Source organism: Chrysemys picta, chromosome 5 (assembly GCF_011386835.1).
Source record: "Chrysemys picta bellii isolate R12L10 chromosome 5, ASM1138683v2, whole genome shotgun sequence".
NCBI lineage: Eukaryota > Metazoa > Chordata > Testudines > Emydidae > Chrysemys > Chrysemys picta.
In genome coordinates this window covers 116,545,135-116,570,569 of record NC_088795.1, presented here as the reverse complement: position 1 = coordinate 116,570,569, position 25,435 = coordinate 116,545,135, and the positions used below count along the sequence as shown (strand labels likewise).

The following is a 25,435-nucleotide window of genomic DNA, read 5'->3' as shown; positions in this document are numbered from 1 at the left end:
TAATACTCCGAGGGGTCATAGTTTTTCTGAGTACCTTCCACACACTGACATAAAATGTATCAAAATCCAAACCAACCCTGGTATTGTTTCCGCACCGTCCAAACCACTATGGTGTGTCACTTAGGGCAGTGGTTCTCAACCGGGGTACATGTACCCCTGAGGGTACGCAGAGGTCTTCCAGGGGGTACATCAACTCATCTAGAATAGATATTTGGCTATTTTACAACAGGCTACATCAAAAGCACTAGCAAAGTCAGTACAAACTAAAATTTCATATAGACAATAACTTGTTTATAGTGCTCTATATACTATACACTGAAATGTAAGTATAATATTTATATTTCCAATTGATTTATAATTATATGGTAAAAATGAGAAAGTAAGCAATATTTCTGTAATAGTGTGCTGTGACTCTTGTATGTTTATGTTTGATGTTGTAAGCAAGTAGTTGTTAAGTGAGGTGAAACTTGGGGGTACCTGAGACAAATCAGACTCCTGAAACGGGTACAGTAGTCTGGAAAAGTTGAGAGCCACTGCCCTAGGGAGACATAACAAGTGAGAATCTGTGAACTTTGCTGGTTCAGATTAAATGGAACCTGGACTCAAACCTTGCCTGGTATTTGTTATGCAAAACCAAAACTGGCCACTCCCTCAGCTCATCTCTGTGGGTGTTCCTGCTGCAAAAATTTACATTACTTGCAATTCCCATTGTGAAGCAAACTGACATAATTAGATTGTAAGCGCTTATAAAATCTTCAAACCAGGGACCCTATCCAACATTTGTAACATATCTCAGACACCATTAGTCCTGTACAAAAGATGACTATTAATAAGTAATGGGGCTCTGGAGCCTTAAGAAAACCCTCCACCCCTCACAATTTTATGGTTTGGTTCATTCGCATTTGAATAGCAATTCTCTGACTTCAATTATTGTGGGAGTTTTCTCTGAATTGGACTGGAACACACTGTAAAACGTTTGGAATATTTTCTGTGTAACTGCTTGTGTGCCAGAACATCTTTAGATCCAATGCTGAACCTACAAAGAGGCACTGCAATTACAAAAAGCCCATTTATTTATTTAATATAAAGGAATATTAAAGGTTACTTCCTCCAAAGAGGTCTTAATCTGTCCTCCTATATCATATAAGACTGCCTATTGCCTGGGAGGATTTCATTAGCTTCTAACTGAAAGGATTAAAGTCCCTGTTTGAAAATACACAGGAGCTTTAAAATGAACGGCTTTTTAATTAAACACACAAAAAGTAACATAGGATTTGTTTAGATGGTACAAATTTCTGTTGAAAAGGGAGGCTTATGAATTCAAGCCTGGATCTAACACGTGTTCAGGGTGCACTCAAAAGAATGCATTGAGATGAGACTCAATACATGCATCCCTGTAATGGGAGAAACTACAATAATACCACACAATGCTGCTTGTAATTTACATTTCAGAAGGTAATCCCGATATTGCATTTTATGTCAGTCCTTTGTCTCTGGCTGCACATGAACAGATACATGTAAATGTGAATTGTGTAACTCTTTGCTTTTGTCATGGCTTCAGCAGCATTTTTTTACTGCACTTTCAGGTCGAACAAGCCTCCTGACTTTCAAAGTGACCTGTTTCTCACAACCAGCTCCACTGTCAATACAGCTTTGTGTTGACATTCAGAATAAGAGTCCAGACTGATTTAAAATCTAAATACCGACCTCAGGCTGCAGCAACAATTTCCTCTGAATTTCCTCCTGTCTACAACATGCCACCAATTTAACACATGCCAAATGTTCAACTACCATAATTTACCATATATACCTTGCGTCTAAATTCAATCTTGAATCACTTTCCATAAAGTTCCAGTAATCTTGGAACTAAATCGTTACAAAACCATAAGACAAGTCACAAGCTACAAGAGAGAGACAAAAGATAAGTGAAATCTCCTTCTGAGACAGTTTAGTTTGCTAGTATGTCTTAGCCCTGTGTATTAATGCAGTCAGCAGTAAAAGTAACCATTGGGAAACATTAATCTTGGTATTATAGGATTATTTTTTAAATTAAAACTGTTGGGGGTTTTAAAAAATTGTTTTCTTTTTCTGTGATCACATTATTAGGGTACATTTTATCTTTCCTACCGCCAGAACATCTGCTAAATTAGTACTTCTAGGGCTGATGACCCTTACTCATGTTGAGTAATACCTTATCCCAAAGTAGTCTCATTGAGCCAGATTCTGATACCCTATTCACACTGAATGATGCTTTATGCTATATGAAGTCCATGGCATTATTTCTGGAGGAAGGTGCTACTCAACTGGAGGAAGGTTCACAGAATCTGGGCCACTTGCAACAAGAGTCACTACTTGTGGAGAAGGGTGCTACATAACATGAATATAAAGGTGGCAGAGTCAGGACCCTGAAACTACTGTATCAGGACTGCTTAGTGACTCTGCCACCCTTATTAACACTGAATAATCTTTACAAGCAGTCCCACTGATTTCAATGAGGCACTAGTCAAAGTCAGTAATGATGGTAGAATCTAGTCCTTAAATGAATGAATATAATGACCAGAAAGGCATCTCTCTACAAAGATGATCGCTTTCCAGGAAGTGTTCAGGTTTCTTTAGAAGATCATTGTTAGAAGATCACTGTTATAGGTAGGGCCCTACCAAATTCATGACCATGAAAACATATCATGGACTGTGAAATCTGGTCTCCCCAGTGAAATCTGGTCTTTTGTGTGTTTTCACCCTATGCTATGCAGATTTCACAAGGGAGACCAGCGTTTCTCAAATTACTCAAATTCTTAAGTTCCTGACCCAAAAGGGAGTTGCAGGGGGGTTACAAGGTTATTTTAGGGTGGGTCGCAGTACTGCCACCTTTACTTGTGCAGTTTGCGCTGCCTTCAGAGCTGGTGTCAAGTAACAGAGGGGTAGCCATGTTAGTCTGAATCTGTAAAAAGCAACAGAGGGTCCTGTGGCACCTTTAAGACTAACAGAAGTATTGGAGCATAAGCTTTCGTGGGTGAATGCCCACTTCATCAGACACTGGGTGGCTGGAAATCAGTGGTTGTTGGCTGGAAGCCCAGGTCTGAAGGCAGAGCCACCACCAGCAACAATGCAGAAGTCAGGGTGGAAATAACATACCATGCCATCCTTATTTCTCTGCTACTGCCGGTGGCATCTCTGCCTTCAGAGCTGGGCTCCTGGCCAAGCACCGCCGCTCTCCAGCTTCCCAGCTCTGAAGGCACCGCCGCTGCCAGCAGCAGCGCAGAAGTAAGGGTAGCAGTACTGCAACCCCCCCTACAATAACCTTGCAAACCGCCCCACAACTCCTTTTTGGGTCAGGACCCCTACAATTACACCACCATGAAATTTCAGATTTAAATAGCTGAAATCATGAAATTTAGAATTTTTAAAATCCTATGACCGTGAAATTGACCAAAATGGACCTTGAATTTCGTAGGGCCCTAGTTACAGGGTTGCCAGGGAGAAGGGGTATATAGAGGAGTCTATTTTGGTCATGCATTTCTATGAGGAAAAGGGAAGAAAGCCCACTATTATAACTGGCTTAGTCTTTTCTTATTTTGGGGAGAAGCATCCGAAGAAAGGAAGAAGAAAATAACATTTCAAAACTAGAATTGCTGCATGTCCTCAGCTATTTTGGGCCCTAACACTGGGTCTTCTCAACTCAGATTTTCCACATGGCATTACAAAGAGATAGGGAGTTAGATTCACAAGGTTACAAGAAAGGCATGAAAATAGCATCCAAGTAAATATAGTTAATTCTCCACAAATAACTGAAGTTAAAGAGATGGATCAGAAAGACAAGTTAAATGCCCATGTAGAAGCTTATCCTGGGACACAAAAGTATCCTTCTTGTTTTCTCTCTCAGTTAGTCAATATTTTAACACCTATCTTATTCTAAGCATACAGTCATCCCGAACACTTAATATACCTCAGCTTCTTAAACTGGTAGCAGACTTTTCAACTGTCTGTAATTAAGCACATGTCAGACTCCTATACATGATTAAAACTATCAAAGGCAAAGTGAGAACTGAAAAAAATATCAATCCCATACTTGAGCTGGATCCTTTCAGAGCAAAGATGGTTGGGATAAACTTCAAGTAACAGACACAGAACCAACACTTCAGATCTCTGAAGGTTCACCAAACATTACTCCCTGGTCCTCATTCAGACGCAGACAGATTTCTTCTCTACTGTAGCAAACAGCTTTTTGATACCATTCCACAAAACAAGTAATACTAATGTGTGTCTCTGTTTTTGTTTATCAAAAGGTTCATACTTAGTTTATATGCCATTTCAGTGGTCAAAGGACAGACAGCGAGATTGTATCTACCTGTAGTGGTTTTAGGTCAATGCTAGTTGTTTAAGGTGAAAAAATAAGTCTGTTCTTTTTCAGTTTGCTAAAGCTGCAAGATGCTGCTCTAAAAGATATTTCCCAAATTTCATAATTGGGGGAGGGAGGGAATCATACTAGCAGGCTGTATTGGCTATAAGCAGTGGACAAATAGCAACATAATCACATACAAAATGCTAAACTATTCAGAATACTTAACAAAACTGGATAAAGGAACATTACAATTTAATACAATCTTGGCTTTTGATTGGATTAAAACATTTATGTGCCAAGTCAGTAAATATCTGGCCTGATATTTAAACTGGGCATCCATTTTTTTATGGACATTTTTGTACTTGTAATTCATTTATACAGATTTCTGGCAATTGATTGCAAGCGTTGAATTGCCGGTGCAGTTCCTTGTGGACACTCTCCATAACACCCAGTCTGAAAGCCTTACTGCCTATTGTTTACCTCCGTATGTGCTGATAATGCTGAGATTTGAAATTATGTTAACTAATAGGTGATAGGTAAGGTCCCATGGGAATCAAGACTGAGGGAAAAAACAACTGAGGAGAGTTGGCAGTTTTTCAAAGGGACACTATTAAGGGCCCAAAAGCAAGCTATTCCGCTGGTTAGGAAAGATAGAAAATGTGGCAAAAGACCACCTTGGCTTAACCACGAGATCTTGCATGATCTAAAAAATAAAAAGGAGTCATATAAAAAATGGAAACTAGGATAGATTACAAAGGATGAATATAGGCAAACAACACAGGAATGCAGGGGCAAGTTTAGAAAGGCAAAGGCACAAAATGAGCTCAAACTAGCTACAGGAATAAAGGGAAACAAGAAGACTTTTTATCAATACATTAGAAGCAAGAGGAAGACCAAAGATAGGGTAGGCCCACTGCTTAGTGAAGAGGGAGAAACAGTATCAGGAAACTTGGAAATGGCAGAGATGCTTAATGACTTCTTTGTTTCGGTCTTCACCGAGAAGTCTGAAGGAATGCCTAACATAGTGAATGCTAATGGAAAGGGGGTAGGTTTAGCAGATAAAATAAAAAAAGAACAAGTTAAAAATCACTTAGAAAAGTTAGATGCCTGCAAGTCACCAGGGCCTGATGAAATGCATCCTAGAATACTCAAAGAGCTAATAGAGGAGGTATCTGAGCCTCAAGCTATTATCTTGGAAAATCATGGGAGACGGGAGAGATTCCAGAAGACTGGAAGAGGGCAAATATAGTGCCCATCTATAAAAAGAGAAATAAAAACAACCCAGGAAACTACAGACCAGTTAGTTTAACTTCTGTGCCAGGGAAGATAATGGAGCAAGTAATTAAGGAAATCATCTGCAAACACTTGGAAGGTGGTAAGGTGATAGGGAACAGCCAGCATGGATTTGTGAAGAACAAATCATGTCAAACCAATCTGATAGCTTTCTTTGATAGGATAACGAGCCTTGTGGATAAGGGAGAAGCTGTGGATGTGGTATACCTAGACTTTAGTAAGGCATTTGATACGGTCTCGCATGATATTCTTATCGATAAACTAGGCAAATACAATTTATATGGGGCTACTATAAGGTGGGTGCATAACTGGCTGGATAACCATACTCAGAGAGTTGTTATTAATGGTTCCCAATCCTGCTGGAAAGGCATAACGAGTGGGGTTCCGCAGGGGTCTGTTTTGGGGACCGGCTCTGTTCAATATCTTCATCAACAACTTAGATATTGGCATAGAAAGTACGCTTAAGTTTGCGGATGATACCAAACTGGGAGGGATTGCAACTGCTTTGGAGGACAGGGTCATAATTCAAAATGATCTGGACAAATTGGAGAAATGGGCTGAGTTAAACAGGATGAAGTTTAACAAAGACAAATGCAAAGTGCTCCACTTAGGAAGAAAAAATCAGTTTCACACATACAGAATGGGAAGAGACTGTCTAGGAAGGAGTACGGCAGAAAGGGATCTAGGGGTTATAGTGGACCACAAGCTAAATATGAGTCAACAGTGTGATGCTGTTGCAAAAAAAGCAAACATGATTCTGGGATGTATTAACAGGTGTGTTGTGAGCAAGACACGAGAAGTCATTCTTCCGCTCTACTCTGCTCTGGTTAGGCCTCAGCTGGAGTATTGTGTCCAGTTCTGGGCACCGCATTTTAAAAAAGATGTGGAGAAACTGGAAAGGGTCCAGAGAAGAGCAACAAGAATGATTAAAGGTCTTGAGAACATGACTTATGAAGGAAGGCTGAAAGAACTGAGTTTGTTTAGTTTGGAAAAGAGAAGACTGAGAGGGGACATGATAGCAGTTTTCAGGTATTTAAAAGGGTGTCATAAGGAGGAGGGAGAAAACTTGTTCACCTTAGTCTCTAAGGATAGAACAAGAAGCAATGGGTTTAAACTGCAGCAAGGGAGGTCTAGGTTGGACATTAGAAAAAAGTTCCTAACTGTCAGGGTGGTTAAACAGTGGAATAAATTGCCTAGGGAGGTTGTGGAATCTCCATCTCTGGAGATATTTAAGAGTAGGTTAGATAAATGTCTATCAGGGATGGTCTAGACAGTATTTGGTCCTGCCATGCGGGCAGGGGACTGGACTCAATGACCTCTCGAGGTCCCTTCCAGTCCTAGAATCTATGAATCTATAATTACATTTAATATTCAAATAAGTAGCTAGAGCCAGCACGAGAGCTGGCTACAGGATGACAATTCTGTTTCATAGGAACTTTTGAAATTTGTTTTCCTTCTGCAATAACTTTCCAATGTTTTTGTGAAAGTGGAATTTGTGTCACAATATCCATTTTCAGATCGAAATCGGAGTTTTTGTATTCAGGAAGTTTCTCTCTCTCTTCCTCACATCTTCCTGACAAAAATTAGTCATAACTAACACGTCTTTGTGAAACATTCTGACTTCAATGTAACAACATAATCTGATGAAATTTTACTTAGATGGAAATGTTCCAACCAGCTCTACTCAGCACTGAGTTTCCATTGAACTCATGAATACATATAATATCTTTGCTTTTTGATCAATTAATCTGAGGTCAATTTTTATTCTTTAGTGTTCTAGCCTGTAGAATATTAGCATATTGAAAAAAATTATTCAAGAAAACAAAGTACAGATCCGCCCCTATGCTGACGTTGCTTTGGACTGCTCTACTGGCATAAAGTTGAAAGACATTTGCAATAAAAGTCAATATATTTTCTTCCACGCCTGATGCTCAGAGGCTTTATAGAGTTTTTTTTTTTAATGTTCTCTTGACCCTTTTTCTTTGATTTGTGTGATCCTATAAACCCTCCATGCCAAATGGCAAAGGATTCACTGGCATGTAACAGCATCTCCTATCAGGCCTGACAATCTCACTACACCTAATACATTGCTGTCAAAGTATTTATCTATAAAGAACGTTGTATGAGGTATCAAATAAATCTAGTCATCCTAAGAATTGTGAGTTGTATGTACAGGTGTCATACAAGAAGTTTGTACATATATACTAAAAATATGTTTAAACTACGTAGCCAAGCAGAGTTGATACACAAGTTTTTCTTAAACAAAGAAATGTTGATTGACCCATCTGCCTAGATCTCTGATGTAAAGTAAGCAGGATAAACCAACACAAAGAAAGCCTCATTTGCATATTAAGTCAACAGGAAAACAGACTGACGAGGGTGTGTGAAATCAGCATGGGAAGACACCAGACTAAAGCCACAGGGTAGGTGTCTTGTTTCTGGGGTCAAAACAATGAGACAGTCTGCATGTAACTGCAGCTGGGTGTGTCCCTACCTGTGTGAATGCTGGTGGAAGTGTAAGATTCATAGATTCATAGATTCTAGGACTGGAATGGACCTCGAGAGGTCATCGAGTCCAGTCCCCTGCCCTCATGGCAGGACCAAATACTGTCTAGACCATCCCTGATAGACATTTATCTAACCTGCTCTTAAATATCTCCAGAGATGGAGATTCCACAACCTCCTTAGGCAATTTATTCCAGTGTTTAACCACCCTGACAGTTAGGAACTTTTTCCTAAATGTCCAACCTAAACCTCCCTTGCTGCAGTTTAAGCCCCTTGCTTCTTGTTCTATCCTTAGAGACTAAGGTGAACAAGTTTTCTCCCTCCTCCTTATGACTCCCTTTTAGATACCTGAAAACTGCTGTAAGACCGGAAGCGTGTCTGCAGCTTGTCTCAGCAGCACAGTGTGAGATGGAGCTCAGGCTGGTGGGACAGAAGCCGGTCTCAGTGGTACCCCAGTTCCAAGACGCACCCCGGGGGATCCCATCACAAATACATTTTAGATTTTTGTTTATCTTTTTATTGTGAACAGAGGGATATCAACAATCACCTACTCCTCAATATACCTGCAGTTAACATTACTGTTTCAATACTTAGAATTTCTTCCTGGAACACATCTGCAAACTTGCATGCAGAAAACGGGGAAAAATTAACTGACTGAAAGTGACAGCTGATCCTAATTGGCGAGGAGCAGATGGGACTCTACCATATGCTTTTCTGAAAGTGACAGACAGCACACTACCTATACAACTATCAAGAAATCATCAGATGTTCTAATAGGATAGAAAATACTATTAAATGGGAAGCCACACTAGCACTTTGAGACCATTAAAATGTTAATTTCTACACATCGTGGGCTGGATCCTCAGCTGGAGTAAATTGGCATAGCTCCGCTGAAGTCAATGAAGCTATGCTGGATTTATCCCAGGCAAAGAGCTGTATCTCTAGACCCACTAGAAGCCACATATTACTCTTGCTGAAGTCAACAGAAAAGCTCCAATTAACTACAAAGATAGTTAGATCAGATCTCAAAGCTTTAATAATGTCACACTATATCAATCCCAGTTTGGCAAATATAGGTGATACTCATCCTTCCACACCAGGCTAAGAACAGTCACGTATTTTATTAAGTTGTAGTTCAATAATATTATTCATTTTCCTGGGGAAAAACAGTCTCACAGATTTATGAAAAAACAGAAAAGATTAAAAATAATTTTCAGATTTGTCTAGATAAATTACAATATATAGGGCTTTACTGTAACACAGCTAGTAAGTGTGAAATTGTACTTTTTCTACTTAACGATCATCATAGAACTACAACTGTCCTCCTCACCATGATCATACCAGACATTCATTAACATTAATATGTCTCTTGTGTTGGTCACACTACAATGTAATAATAATTTCACCCTGGCATAGAAGGCTCACACAAGGCCCTCCGCTCCACTTAAATTCTTGACCAGTCTGAAGTCTAGCAGATGGTAATACACAGGCCCTCGATTCTGAGTTGAGTTTTTGGCTCTAGGTGTCTCAAAATGGACACCTAAAGACAGAAGAACCCAAATTTCATGGATGCCACGAAAATCTGGACCATAATGCTGAAGAAATAAAGCAGATTAAAATATTTCATGCACATTTTTCACAAGAAATGTTAGATTTATTAATATTTTGCACTGTGTAGCCCTATATATTTTCTTTCTAAAAGTTATTTTAAAAGTTCTCTTATTAAGCAGCAAAACTTTGAGCCTAGTCAGCTACTCTATTTAAAAATATAAAATTAAGATGAAGTAGGCGGCATACAGATTGATTTTTAGTGATCACAATCATCTTCCTATTTGCATAATCAATCAATTCCATGCACCGTTTCCCTTTAGCCGGGTTGCATAGGTAACTGAAACAAGAATTTGATCCACACTGTATTAGTCAATAACATACCAGAGTAGTGAATTTAAATTCATATACAGTTACTACTATACTTTATTAGTTTTATCCACAAAGATCCAAAAGTATAGATTCCCCTTACAATTCTAAGTTAAGAAGACAACTACAAACTACTGGATTTTGATGTTGAAGTAGCCATTTGACCAGTGGTTAATAACTATTTAGGGACCTGATCCTTTAATTCTTTACTCACATGAGTAGTTCCACTGGAGCCAATGGGCATACCCATATAGATGTATTAATTTAATTTATTATTAATATAATAATAAATAATAGATTTATTATTTATTTGTGAGAGTAAGAGTTGCACGATTGGACTCTAGAATCTTTATGAACTTTTTGGAATTTCATGGGTAAATTTCTGCTTGCCTAACTCCCAGAAAAAGTCCCACTGAACTCATTAGGCCCCCCAGTCAGAACATTCTAAGGAAACACTTGAGTTATGCATTATTGCTCAAGATCCTGCAAAACTGACTATATCTAGGTCTTAGCTTAATTATACTAATGTACTGTATGGCTTGTTCCTCTGTCTTCATAGATCAATTAACTAATATGTGACCCATAGTTAATGAACTTTTCCTGTCTGTAAGCCTCATCTCAACTCATTTAATAAAGTCCCTTTAGATGGACTAAAATTTAATCTAACCCAATTCATTGATTTTTTTTGTTCCACTGTAAAGTAATTAGATGTCTTATCTGTTCATGTAAAATGAACTAAAGCAATTTGGCATGAATAACCAATAACTGAAAAGGAAACGCTGTCTCTCTCACTGGGGCAGGGACAAAGAGGGTGTAGGAGGCCACTGTTGAATATTACCTATGCAGGAACAGAATAATGGGATACTTCAATGCCTACCACAGTGAGGCCCTGGTCCATGACTAGGGCTCCGAGGCGCTATGGTAATACATATATATGATAATAATAATATTAACAACTAAGAGAATAACAACTATATGAAGGTTTCAGAGTAGCAGCCATGTTAGTCTGTATTCGCAAAAAGAACAGGAGTACTTGTGGCACCTTAGAGACTAAGAAATTTATTAGAGCATAATAAGTGTCATGCAAACAAAAGGTATTGCAAATATAGTAGTTTGAAATTATATTTGTGTTGGAATTACTATGTAACACTTTCATCCTCTTATTAATTTTACTGGAGGGAATTACTCTTTCATTTTACTATTCATTTAAACACCTGCTGAGGCCTTATGGAAAACTTTGAACAACTTTCTATTAAGAAGAAATTCTGTATCCATCTCTTATTGTTTTCTTCATTTCCATTTTTTAAACAGACACATGCATAAAGGCAGATCCTCTGTTTCCATGGAGTTCATCTGCTCCTCTTGCTTATTCTCTATCTGAATCCACAGTTCTCTCTTTATGATATCATCAAGTCTACAGACACTAAAAAGGATCTCATATAAAAGGGACACTACTGCAATATGAAAACCCAAGAAATTTGGGACTAGACTGTTCAAGGCAAACAACACTGATTCCCTTCCAAATATGCATTATGGGGCAAATCTTGACCTGGCTGGTACTGCAAGGTGAACATAGCCACTTTCAGATGAGTCCATGCTTCAGAAATGCTGCCAGTTGGCACAGGAGTCCATTGGATGGGCCAGAGTAGACATGCAGTGCGGTCCCCTTTTCTGGTGCTTTAAGCATCCTCCACTCCTACCTAGTACCTGCTGTGACCATTAGTATATGTGCTAACAATCTAGGATTGGACAACCATCCCTAACCACCAGACCACATATGTGGATCTTCTCTGTACCTCAGCCCCTCTATTTTAATACTTAAACACTGTTGCTTACATGTGGAGAAGGAGCACTCTCTTTATAAGCCTTCCCTCCTTGTGTGGTAGCACAGAGAGGACAGGAAGTTACCTCATCACTGGTTCTTTCATTATGCTGTTGGATCAAATAATTCAGGGCAATGTGACATACGATTCAGCAAATATATTGTAGTATAACAGTGTCCTGCTGTTTAATCGCTCTAAGCTTTAAAAGAAGAGTAGAAACTTCCTGCTTCCATGGTTAGATTACAAAAAACATGGCTGGCTCCATTTTTAAATAAAAATGCAAAGTGAAAATTCTTCAGGATCTGACTGTGCTACCCTCACTGCCACAGAGTAGTCCCTTGCTCAGTGAGTAGTCCAGTTGATTTCAATGAGACTACTCACAGAGTTAGGTACCACTCAGTATATGGGTTGTACAATCAGGATATCTGTGTCCGTTTTTTTCCTGTTTAGGCATGCAGGTATAGATTCAGTGTCAGCCCCCACAAAATCATGTACAACATCACTGAAGTTAATGGGAGTCTCACACACTTAAACCAGGGATGACTTTGGTAAACAGCAAGCAGTAGAGCTGGATTTGAACTATTAAGGGCTAAATTTTGACTTGGACTACACAGCTATGAAGGATAGTAAAGGGAGTTGGAACCTCCATTACACCTTTGCAAAGGCTACCCAGACCTAGTAACTGGGCAAGGAGATAAAAGAATGGACTGCTACATGCTTGTTTACCACCTTGTAGGCTAAGAGGACGGGGTCAGGGAATGGGTAGAATCTGAACTCTATTTTCCAATACACTAGCCAGCATAGATATGCCAGAGCAAGGGTGCCATAACTTACTGCTGGCATAAACTGGCAGCAAATTGCTATTTCCCACCACCCATAGACAAAGGGAAATCAGGAAGGGAATTGGCTATGGCACAATCCCTCCTGCAGCCTGTGCTCAGGCAATCTCAAGCCTAAATTATGAGAACTGAAACCTCATTATTAGGATTGCAACCACATGTGTCTCTCTCAAAGTAGATCTGATAACTGCATTAAAATTTTCAAAAAGTTATGCCTCTGTCTTATGACAGGGACAGATGTGGATGTTCTACTTTTTAGTTACACTTTTTTTAGGTTAACAATATATGCTAGGTTTTCTTTTATTATGAAATATGGCTAATAATGGAAGCTAATTTCCATTTCTGAAAGAAAAATGGTCCCTGACAGACCAAAGCAATACAAAAATTCTGGGCTTGTCCAGATAGACTAAAGGATAGCTGATCACAGAGGCAGTTTCACTGTGGGTAAATCTGGCCTCATTAAACTCAGCTGAAGTGCTGCCAATGATTTCAACGGGAACATCATATTACCTGGGGCAAGATCCCCCCCAGTTCACTCCCTCCAGACTGGGAAATTAAGCTACAAACTTCTGCAATTCACAGGTTTGACTTTAGTTCAATACTTGCTGTCTTGTTCTCTCAGAAGCAAACACAGGGTTAACCAATGACCAGGCACTTCTCATGAAGCAAAGTATTATTCGCTCAAATCAAAACCATTACAGAAAAAATATTTCACGCAAACAACAAATAGCTTATACACATGTCTAGCTTACCAGGTATCACCCAGCCTCCACATGGAGACTCTGGATCAAGTGTGAAAATAACTTCTCTCCTCAGTCAGGGTGGTCACTTTATATGGCTTTCAGTTCTTTATTTGTCTGGCCTCGTGAACCACGTCAAACCAGTATATGTAATTTCCCACCCCGGGATGAAACTTCTTCAGACTTATTACCTGCCTTAGGGATGTGCATTAATTATTCCCTAGTTATTATAGTTCCTGAGGAAACATTTTAGCACCCCTATTGAGTCAGGAATATAATCCCTAGCCCATAAAGACACATATAACATTTATAAAGTTGGAATATTCATAGACTATTGTATCATGTGCTGATAGCATCTATCACAGTCACCATATTTTCCCCAGCAATTAGTGTATTTGACTATATCGGAATGGTAGATGGGTTGGTTGTAAAGAAAACATAGTATCATGTTTTCTTCCTTTAAAAACAGAAACAAAACACAATAGCAAGAAGAGTGCTGTAATTTTAAAGATTTTCTATAGGAAGCAGTCTGTTATAATGAATAGAAGTTTCAGTCTTGCATACTTATAGATGTATTGCCTCAATACAAGCACAAAATGCATTAGAAAATCCTGACTGGCTGCAATGAAGGGATAAAAGCTAAGTGAACAAAAATAGAATCTATCATAGGGAACAAAGACAAAAAGAGGAAAAAGGAAAAAATGGGGAAGGATTTATTTTAAAAGGTTGAACTGTGATGTACATTTGAAGTTTTGAAAACTGGTGAAATATCTTATAGGGCTGGCCTAAATTACTCTTCAAATTTGTTTCTATGGGGCTTTTTGGAAGGCAAATAAGTAGAGGTTACAAGTGTTCATACTTATTTACAGGAGTAAAACTATTTTTGTGTATTTAAAAGGAGAATTGGCAAGAAGTTTAAAGTCACCACTTGACCTCTCAAGCCTATCTGGTTGAGAACTGGCTCTAATTTCAAAATGCCTTTTTTTAAAACCCAGCAATCTGTTGCTGAGAATTTTGTTTTAAACATGAGGAACCTGGGCAGAATTGAAATTTGCCCTTACAAAAGCACTAGGGGATTTCATGATGATTTGCATCACGGGTTTCAGTGCCAGGGTTGGGTGGGGCTAGAAAGAACAGTCTTCAAGGGACTTCTACTCTCTACTGCTCCCGGGCTCCCACACAGATAGGGAGCAGGGCAGGAACTTTTCAGTTTTTTCAAGTTAGTTTGGTCCCATCCATATATCAGTCAGTGAAGCTCAGAGAGCACGGAAGGGGACTGGCACAGATTAGTGGCATAGTCCTTCCCCTAGAAGCATTAGGAAACTAGGGAGGAACTTGTGAGTCAGAGTCATAGCTTCCTGGTCTTTTCCTGAGGTGTCATGGATATCTAACACCTCTCACTCAGAGGGTGGAGAGTGGGGGTTTCAATATTACAGTTTAGCCCTATTTTATTATAGGATTCACAAAAAACAGTATGCTGCCTTTTCCAGCTGTCTTCCCAGTAGTAGTTAAATAATAAAACACCACCCCCAAAGACAAAAGTGGCCTAAGTAATGATGATAATGACAACAATGATGCACAAGCAACGAAACTAAATAGAAGAATCACGTTAAATTTCATCTTCATTAAAAAGAAAGGAGAAAAAAATGTTGGATAAAACCATGGCAGAAGTGATGGGGACAGAAATGTTTTCAGATTTATAACAGAACATATATGAAGGAAAAGCAGTTCATTTCCAGCCCTCCCCCCCGCCCCACACACAACTTTTTTGTGAAAAACAGTTTGTTACAGAATCTTTGGGAAAAAAACCACACCTCGTTTTAGCAGCACATATTGTACATGAACTATGCTCTGGTTAAATTCCTCTTTCTGCACCTGCAAACAGATGCTATCAAAATTAGTTACTTGCTAATTCACAGGGCCAGATTCTGTTCTCAGTTAAATTGATGTAATCCTGGAGTAACAATGTTTAAGTCAATGGAGTTGTTCCAAAGTTACACTGATGTAATTGGTAATCTAGTTCATTATGTGTCAGTGTTTTTTAATACTTCTACCGAACCCCCTGCTCCAATGAGTCCCAGAGTTTATTGTAATAAGACTGAAAACTAAGAATATACAGTATATAAAGTTGTATCTATTGCCATGAAGAAGCCTAATAATCCTGACAGAACCCACACAGAGAACGAGTGAGATGTCATTATTTGCACACTATCAACATACTAATCCGAAGGCATCAGATTCAAATTCATTAAGTCTATATAGAGTCGACATGCAATGGGGAACCAGAAACATTATCAACAGGAGACTAACCTTTTTGATCATCTTCTTATACAAGGCACACACAAACCCCTGCCACACACACACACAAACCCCTGCCACACACATAGCAAAGTCTAATGCAATGTCACTTCAATGTGCATGTTTTAGTGTTTGGTGCATGGAGAAATGACATACAAAAACATGAAAAAAAAATTACTTACCTGGGCCAATGCAAAATGATGCAATTACTGCAAGAATGCAAAATATACTGAGATAGGGGAGCCAGTATGCATGATTCTGGAAAAAACACAACCACAAAAAAATAACCCACACTAGCAATTCTTATGTCAAATGCATAATCAATAATAAGAAATCACATGGAATACAAAATATTCTTTACATTCTTTCCATAGATTAGGGTTTATGCCGAGAGTTAGTCTTAGAAATCAGTGTTCCTGAAATATTTATTAGACAATTTGTATTAAAATTAAAATTTGGAATCTATACAGCGAAATGTCAAGAGGTCTGCTGCATTGAAGAAGCCACATATATTGAAAAAACTCATAACTTCTTATGCTGCAATTCAAGCCAAGCTGTGAAAAAGAGTTTCCTTGTCAGAAATTCTGCTTAATCACGTTCCCCAGATGTCTCTGCCATATTAATGAAGGCCAGTATGGCAGCTTTTTTAAATGACAAAGTTAATCTGTGTGAAGGATGGACTAAATACATGGCTCTCAATGGAACAGGGAGTTCTGTTCACCAGAAGCTTGGATTGGGTGACAGGGGATGAATCGCTTGATGATTATCTGTTCTGTTCATTCCCTCTGAAGCACCTGGCATTGGCCTCTGTCAAAAGACAGGATACTGGGCTAGATAGATCTTTAGTCTTATCCAGTATGGCCTTTCATATGTACTAAGCTTAAAACAATATACAACGGGTGTAGTCAAACAGGTTGGGATATTCAGCCACATCCTGAAATTGTAGACAAACAACCCAATGGATCGGATTCTGTAGTAAAGGAAAGTTTTGTATGGAAAAGGACAGCCACAGGATCAACCCCATAGATCAGTGGCGGGAAACCTGTGGCCCACGGGCCGCACACAGCCCATCAGGGCAAGCCGCTGGCAGGCCGCCAGACCATTTGTTTACATTTGCTTGGCTGCTCGCAGCTCCCAGTGGCCAGGAACAGCGAACCACGGTCACTGGGAGCTGCAGGCGGCCGTGCAACTGTAAACAAGCGATCTGGCAGACTGCCAGGGGCTTGCCCTGATAGGCTGTAGGTTGCCCACCACTGCCATAGATTGTACATGGTTTTATAAGTCTCCAGGTATGTCTACACTTCGAGCTGGAAGTGTCAATTCCAGCTCGAAGAGACGTATGTGCACTAGCGCTGATCAAGCTAATGTGCTAAAAACAGAATGTAGCCTCAGCAACGTGAGTGCTGAGAGGGGCTAGGTGCCCAGGGTACATAACTAGCATCTTGCATGGATACATGCTCAGGGAAATTAGCCACTCGTGCTGCTGCAGCTACACTTGATTTTTAATGCTTTAGTTTAATCAGATTTAGTATGGGTATGTCTCCTTGAGCTGGCAGTGTATTCTTACAAGAATACAGCCAGTGTATTCTTCCAAAGTTCCATACTTCTATTTCTATTACAGATTATGTGGTTTTGTGAGGAGTTCATTTTGTCTACAGAAAACTAAGTGAAGCAACAGCAATACTGGTAAAAAGTAATCAAAAGGAACTGACTAAGATTAAAAAGAAGAGCTTAAAGGAAGGTAACATTTGATTCAATAGGATCTCTAAATTATATGAATTTTCCCTCTAGCTTCAAATACTGAGAGAGAATTCTATTGAATTGCCAGGCCACAGTCCATGATTCATCTATGTAATGCTGAATAATAAAGCCCCTTGATTTCCCCCCACAGTCCTGTGGTTTCATCTTATTTCTCAGAAAATTTTGAATAGCAGAATGTTACAGTGAAGTTGCATATTACTAAGTCTTTGTTACTTTTACAAAATACGAAGATATATTTACTTACAGTATCTGAAGCATCATCATAACCATACTTGTCGATATAAATGACTCATGTACAGGTTCAAACAAAAAAGTACTATACTGGTTTGTTTCTTTTTAATTTGTTTATTCATTTACTCACTAACTCTCAAAATATGACAATATGTCAAGGCTTTCCTTGGCATTAGTGTGAATTCATAAAGTTATATATTTATCAGAGAGGAGCTCAAGTTGGATCCAAACACAGATCTAAACTTCTTAGCCCCTTATACAGAGATGACACAGGTGCAAATTCAGAACCAGATACAATTTTCCTCTGAGTTCAAGGCTGCATGCATCCTGGGTTCTTGGTTCACACTTAAATCTAATACTTAATGCATAACGGACCAGATATTCAGCTAATGTAAACTGACGTCGCTCCACTAAAATCTAACTTACAGTCAATGGAGTATCATCACTGATTTACAACAGCTGAAGATCTAGTCCAATTAATTTAAACACATCATATTATGTATTAAAGGGTTTGGAAAAGCCTACTTTTCAGTCAGCTGATAACAAAACTTGCAGCCTTATATTTTATGTGTCTTATGTTTGTGCTAACAACCTTGGTTTTATAACCTAGTCTGTAAAGTACAGTTTTATTGTTTCATACAGTTGACAATATGGTAAGTGCTATTCAGATAGTTCACAGATTCATAGAGTTTAAAGCCAGAAGGCACCATTAGATCACCTAGTCTGACCTCTTGTACAACACAGGCCCTTAAATTTCACCCATTTACCCTTATACTGAGCCCAATAACTTGTCTTCGGCTAAAGCACATCTTCCAGAATGGAATCCAGTCTTTATTTGAAGACATCAAGAGATGAAGAATCCACTGCTTCCTGTGGTACTTTTATCCACTGGTTAATCACCCTCGCTATTAAAAATTTGTGCTTTATTCCCAATTTGAATTTGTCTGGCTTCAGTTTCCACTAGCTCTTGTTATGGTTTTACTACGTTCACACACTATACATACATTGACTCTGAGTGTATGTCTACACCACACAGTAAGGTATAATTATAGCTCGAGTGAGCATAACTGTGCTAGCCATAAGCTAGCTAGTGCAGGTACGCTAGCGGTGAAGAAACAGGAGCATGGGAAAAGAACCCAAGTATGTACCCAGGGTCCCTGGTGGGATTTTACTGGGGTAGGTAGCCTGCTCTGAAGCTTGTGTTGCTACATCGTCATTGCTACGATTACCTTCACTAGCTAGATTAAAGCTAGAGCAGGTATACCTACCCACAGAATAATCACACGTTGGTTTCCAATATAGACATACCGTCAGTGGCTCCCTTTGTATCAACTCAAGCAAAGAAATAGGATACTGCAGTCAGATAAATGGTTAGGCTCATTTTAGCCGCTGTTCTAAAGACAGAGAGATCTTGACTATAGCCAGCGGAAGAACAACTTGCTGAAAGATCACCAAAAGCAGACTGTTCCAACCTATCAGAACTCTACTTTTCAGGCCCCAGGAACAAAAGAAAGCTGTATGTGATAATGCACACAAACGGAGGACAAACAAGGCAGACAAACTGATTTCCTTTCAGTATTACAGTTTGTTTAATAACCTTCTTCCAATCATTTGACATAATCACTTGCGAAGTAAATGCTAACCCTGCATCTCCATGCCAGTTGCTTCCTTCCAACAAATAATGAATCTTCACCTTTTGAGTCAAAATAGCTGAACTGAATTTCAAAGCTACAGTTGCACTGGAATGTTTTCTCCCCCGGGAGTTTTCTGTTTGAATTTAACCTTTTGCTTTTTTAAAAAAATCACCAGTAAACAGAAGGCACATAGAGAATGCAAGCAATTTCAAGAAGATACACACCTCTATCCCGATATAACACGAATTCGGATAGAACACGGTAAAGCAGCGCTCCAGGGGGGCGGGGCTGCGCACTCCAGTGGATCAAAGCAAGTTCGATATAACGTGATTTCACCTATAATGCGGTAAGATTTTTTGGCTCCCGAGGACAGCGTTATATTGGGGTAGAGGTGTATACTGTTTTACAGCAAAAGTATGAAGTGTTGAATGCAGCGTTTCTCAACCATAGGCAAAATTATCCTCTCAGATCTGCTTGCATGAAACTCTCACTTGGTAAGAAATGAATGAGACAATCTTTTAGATCACATTACAACTAACAATCGCACTTTGAAATAATTAAGTTTATGATTAAGCAGAAGATAGAACTTCAAATCTCCATTTCAGAATAGGCCATCATTTAAAGTTCATCAAAAGTTGGAATGGTCCACAGAAGGAAGCTGAAGCCAAGAAGTACTATATACCTGATATTTAAAATAGAAAAATGAAAGAGAATAGTTATGTAATGAATATACTGTACCTGTAAAGTCAGGGATACTGTAAGTATTGCAAAGAAGATGACCATCAAACCAAAACCTCCGATAAGTAGAGGTCTACGTCCAAGCCGTTCAACAGCTAAGCCCTGAATAAGAAGAATTAGTATTTTACTTTCCTGAAGAACCAGTAGAGCTTTGTTAATTAACAAAATTCTTACAGTGAAGTGTTAGGTGCTATGTAAAAACCAGAGATAGTAACAATTAATTTCATTTTGTTAATTCTCAGCTACAGTGTGTTCATAATTACAGTCAGATTACATCATTTGACATATTTTGGAAAACGGGTAATTGTAATATTCAGCCTTGCTCATTAAAAATAGAGCAAATAAGTAATATTTAGTTGGGTTAATTTTTTTTCCCTACAGAACCATAATAAGATTATAGATGGAAGAATGTGAAACTTGTAATTGATTGTCTTAAAGTGCAATGGTGTAGGTTCAATTTCCATTAGTGAAGTGGATATCAAATAAATATGTTTAACTTTTCTTACATAACAGTTACTTTAATTTGTATGATCAGACAAAGGGAATACAAAGCTATGAATCATAAAATCTCATTCAAACGTGGCATAGATACACAGAAACCTGTGCATTCATGCACCTTTTCATTTATTTATGTTGACTACTTTGCAGACAAAGGAACTTAATTTAAAAAATTACATAAAATCAGAGTATGTCTCTAAAGAGGAACATGATAAAAAGAGCTCTAAAAAGTGTTAGTATAAAATAATTTGATTTTCCTAGATTCATACACTTCAAGTAGATGAGTGAGATACATTTTAGACCAGACATGTCAGAACATTTTCTAACATACTATTCCCACCAATAATTACTAATTAAAATCGCTTTATGAAGAAAGGGTAACATTACTTGAAAACTAAAAAGTATGTGTCAAATAACTTCTTCAGATGATTTTAAAAAGGTAGAATCAAATATTTAATTTCCAGGTAAATAGTTATCTTGGACTAAAAGCCTGAGTTCAAGCATCATCCATGCGAAAGGTGAAATGCAGAAATGAAATGAATTCTAGATTACATGGGGCTCCGTGGTGGTTTGCAGCCATGGAATTCCAGGAAGAGTTGTGTTATAGGCAGGCACGTGTCTGTAGATGTGGAAGGGGAGGACATCACTTGTGCAGTGGGTACTCTCTCCACAAATTTAGCTCTGCTAGTTGTTACGGAAGAGGCATAGGGGTTGCAGTCACCTTGCTTCCTATTCCTCCTCACCCTCTTTTGGAGAAGCTAAAGCCAAAACTGGGGTTAGCCTGGGGCATTCTTTGGGTATGTCTACATAGCTAAGAAAAAGCCCAGAGCTGGTCTGTACCAGTTGACTTCGGCTCACAGGGCTTGGGCTGCAGAGCTGTTTCATTGGTCTGTAGAATTATAGACTCGGGCTCGAGCCCAAGATCTGGGACCCTCTCACCATACAGAGCCCAGGCTCCAGTCCAAAAGTCAACGCAGGCCAGCTGCGGATTTTTCTTTGATGTGTAGACATATCCTGAGTGGCCCAATATTTCACGGACTGCCAATATGCTCCATTGGTTCCCTCCTCTCATTGTTGTGCACCCATGCAAGACATAATACTACAGCACCTTCCATCTTAGGATCGCAAGGTGCTTTGCAAATATGAATGAACTGAACCTGTGAGGCATGTAATTCCTAACATCCTTATTTTATGGGGGAGAGGGGGGAGGCACAGAAAAGCTGAGGCGAAATCTTCAAAAGTGTCCACTAATTTTGGGCGCCCACCTGAGACATTTATGATTTTTGAGAGACAATGAGTACCCATTCATAGGCCCCAATTTTCCATTAAATATGAGCTCTGCTCGAGCACAGGTGACAGTGGCAGTGGCTGCCTGCAGCTCCATGATCACCAGCCCCAGCAGAAGTTAGAGCAGCAGGAGGCCAACTTTAACTCTGGCCACCGGAGCTCACACCAGCAGAGAATCTGCCATAGTGGAGGCTGGCTCCATCACAGCCCCACCCCCGCACACCTCCCAACCCTCCCTTACACTGGAAGCATCTAGGGGCAGCTGGTGTAGGATATGCAGCACTAAGTGAACTTAGCAGACCAAAGAAACTAACCCATGTAGACTTTATGGCCAGAAGGGACCACTATAATCACCTAGTCTGACCTCCACAACACAGGCCACAGAACTTCATTAGCAGTGGAGAGAATTATCCTTCCCTATTGCACAAGTAAACACACTCAAGCCGAGTAACTATGGGTCAAAACAGAGGCACCCTATTGTAGAGGTATTTGGAAAATTTTAGCCCAAGAGATTTTCCCAATCTCACACAGCAAGTCCTTGGCAGAGCTGGGAATAGAAGACAGCTCTCTATGCTTCAACTAGTAGACCATGCCCTAAGGACTTGATCCTGCAAGGTGCTGAGCATGTTGGCCCTGATCTAGCAAAGCACATGCTCCACAATGGGACTACTCATGTGTTGGAAGTTAAACAGATGTGTAAGTGCTTTGCTGGACCCATGCCAGAGCACTCAGCCCCTTGCATGATCCAGGTCTAGCTCCCCTATGCAGGGAAGTCCCCATAATACAGTCTGTGGTGACCAAACAGGAGAGAGTTAATTACCTTTATATAACTCTTTCCCCCTCTGGGTAATTCTGATTCCAATAATGAAGTCATAGAAAACACCAATGCCTGTAGCTAAACAGAACATGCCAGAAAATTTCACAGAGAGAGTAAAAGAATTTTAAAAGGTAAAGAAATGTATTTCTTTGCTGAATGTCTCCCATAGTATGATAGGAATATGTTCTGAACGTCCCTGCCTGAGGGTGGCTAGGGGAAGGTCTACCCTAGGAAGTTTTGCTGTTTTAACTATACAGATAATACCAGCTTACTGTTGACAGTATGAAAGTGCTTATACCAGTGTAATTTATGCCTCTTTGGAAACCAGCATAAACGATGCTGGTAGAAGCACAGTTATACCAACATAACTACCTCTACACTACGGCTTTCAGCAGCATAGTTAAGTTGGCAAAAAAAAAAAAAAAATCACACTCCTAACTACATAGCTATACGGGTACAAACTTTTTAGAGTAGATCGGGTTCAGTTTTCATTTCAACTTTGCAGTTCACCACAATAAACCAAAATGTAAATCATTATTGCCTTAAAACTAGAACCCAGATGAACTTGTAGGAAGTAAGTCATGAACAGAATTAGAGAGAATGTTATAATTAATTAATTAATTAAGTAGTTTATGGAGCAAGTGCAAAGAAGTGTTATTCATTTGTAAGAGTGAGAATGGTGTTATCTTTTAAAACAGAATTCCTCTGTTAAACTGGATTCTTCTGTTAAACTGTCATACAAACCATGCACAGAGTCTGTCCCTCGGCATAAGGTGGTCATCTATAAAGCACAATGGAAACTGGTGCAAAATAAGACACAAGACAATTAAAAACTAGCTTCAGTTTTTCTCTGTACCTCTTTTTCCTTGAAAGTATTTACAAATACTTCTCCTGCCATATGTCAATCCTGGAGGTGTATTTTTATTTTCAAGTTAAATAAATGTCATGCTACTGTAGTTTCAGTTGTGGACTGTGCTTGGATATGGTCATGCTTCAGAAGTCATGTCTACAGTTCAAGTTATTTTGGATTCCAGCACTATTTTCATTCATTTTACTTTCATCTTTGGATTGTTCTAGTTATTTTAAGTAATAAGATGAAGAGGTTTTTATTATTTTAAATAGCAAAAGAAACTGGTTTGGGCTTTACCTAAGGATTTAAATTTTTTATATAAATAAAATAGGACTATAATGACATAGGAATGACAAGTTACAATTTCATGCTATATTTTAAACTTTTGTCCCCTTTTGAATCTAATAAGCAATAGCCACTCTAAAATTTGAACATTATAAAAACTTCTGATAGTTTTAGTGTCTGAGACTTGAATATATAAAGTGCTGAACAATTCTGTGAGATGTTGTCAGCCCTCAATTACCAGTAAAGAGCCAGTCTTGAAAACATTTATGCACATGGATAACCTTGTTCTGGTAGGACATTTGTTGAACAGAGCTGGATGAAGATTGCCCTTTCTACAAGTTGTTGGTGATTGGATGCTTTGCAATGCATTTGACATAACTGGATTTCTTAATTTTAATATATGAGTTGGTGGTGGTTGTGAATGGGAAACCTTCTCTGTTACACAACATTGTGTTTTTGTACTGTAATAGAGAAAGGGTATGAATGTCACTGTGACACAAAGGAAACTAGGGGTATGAGCAAAGATTTCATACAAGGAGCAATCTAAGAAACAGCCAAGATTAGGTTGAAATTTATGGCAGTTACATGAATAATAAAGCAAACCCCAGGAAGGGGGGAAAGTTTGGATCATTTTGTGTATGTGTGTGTGTGTACGCACATACCCACAGCATTACAAGCAGATTGGGAGTGGCACTAAATCCTTACATCTTGTATAAAAGTTTAATATTCTCTTAACTAAGAAATCATTTGACTCTTCCCTAATATTGATTGGTTTTCAGTGGGAAAAAAATAAAACAATGGAAAGGAAGCAAAACACAACTACACCAAAGCATTGTTTTCACAGTCTGGTATATGGTTTACCATGTTTTTTCACACTACATATTTGTTATTACACCTCTACCTCGATATAACGCTGTCCTCGGGAGCCAAAAAATCTTACCGCGTTATAGGTGAAACCGCATTGTATCGAACTTGCTTTGATCCACCGGAGTGTGCAGCCCTGCCCCCCTGGAGCACTGCTTTACCGCGTTATATCCAAATTCATGTTATATCGGGTCGAGTTATATCGAGGTAGCGGTGTATTTCTATTTATAGTACGGTAATACTTCCTGAATTTCCCATTCCCCTTGTCTTATTGATCCCAATGCTCCACTGAAATTAAATAGAAAGCTAAACAAGGTCTCAACAAATAAATAAAAAGGAAGTCACAGATGTTATTGAGCTTGTTATGAGTTATTACATGTTTCACTGGTAAAGAATGCTAAAGTTAGGATAACATACAGACTTTGATGATAAGCCCCTCTTTTGACAAATGATAACTTGCTCAAAAGTTACAGAGGGTCCTGTGGCACCTTTAAGACTAACAGAAGTATTGGGAGCATAAGCTTTCGTGGGTAAGAACCTCACTTCTTCAGATGCAAGTAATGGAAATCTCCAGAGGCAGGTATAAATCAGTATGGAGATAACGAGGTTAGTTCAATCAGGGAGGGTGAGGTGCTCTGCTAGCAGTTGAGGTGCCTCTGGAGATTTCCATTACTTGCATCTGAAGAAGTGAGGTTCTTACCCACGAAAGCTTA

The 25,435-nt window shown here is 39.0% G+C and overlaps 1 protein-coding gene across 4 annotated transcripts in view; it reads right to left on the bottom strand.

The window, feature by feature from the left end:
- The window catches only part of SLC2A9 (solute carrier family 2 member 9), a 241,514-nt gene that overhangs the window by 55,826 nt on the left and 160,253 nt on the right, over nucleotides 1-25,435 (bottom strand). For 3 of the 4 annotated variants that reach the window (XM_024106864.3, XM_024106865.3, XM_005300291.4), the window contains 2 exons: nucleotides 20,122-20,223; nucleotides 15,940-16,015 (listed from right to left, as the gene is read on the bottom strand). In XM_024106864.3, the coding sequence (XP_023962632.2) occupies nucleotides 15,940-16,015; nucleotides 20,122-20,223 (178 nt within the window). The remainder of the gene's footprint in view (nucleotides 1-15,939; nucleotides 16,016-20,121; nucleotides 20,224-25,435) is intronic. The other variant, XR_010601572.1, reaches the window with a different exon arrangement.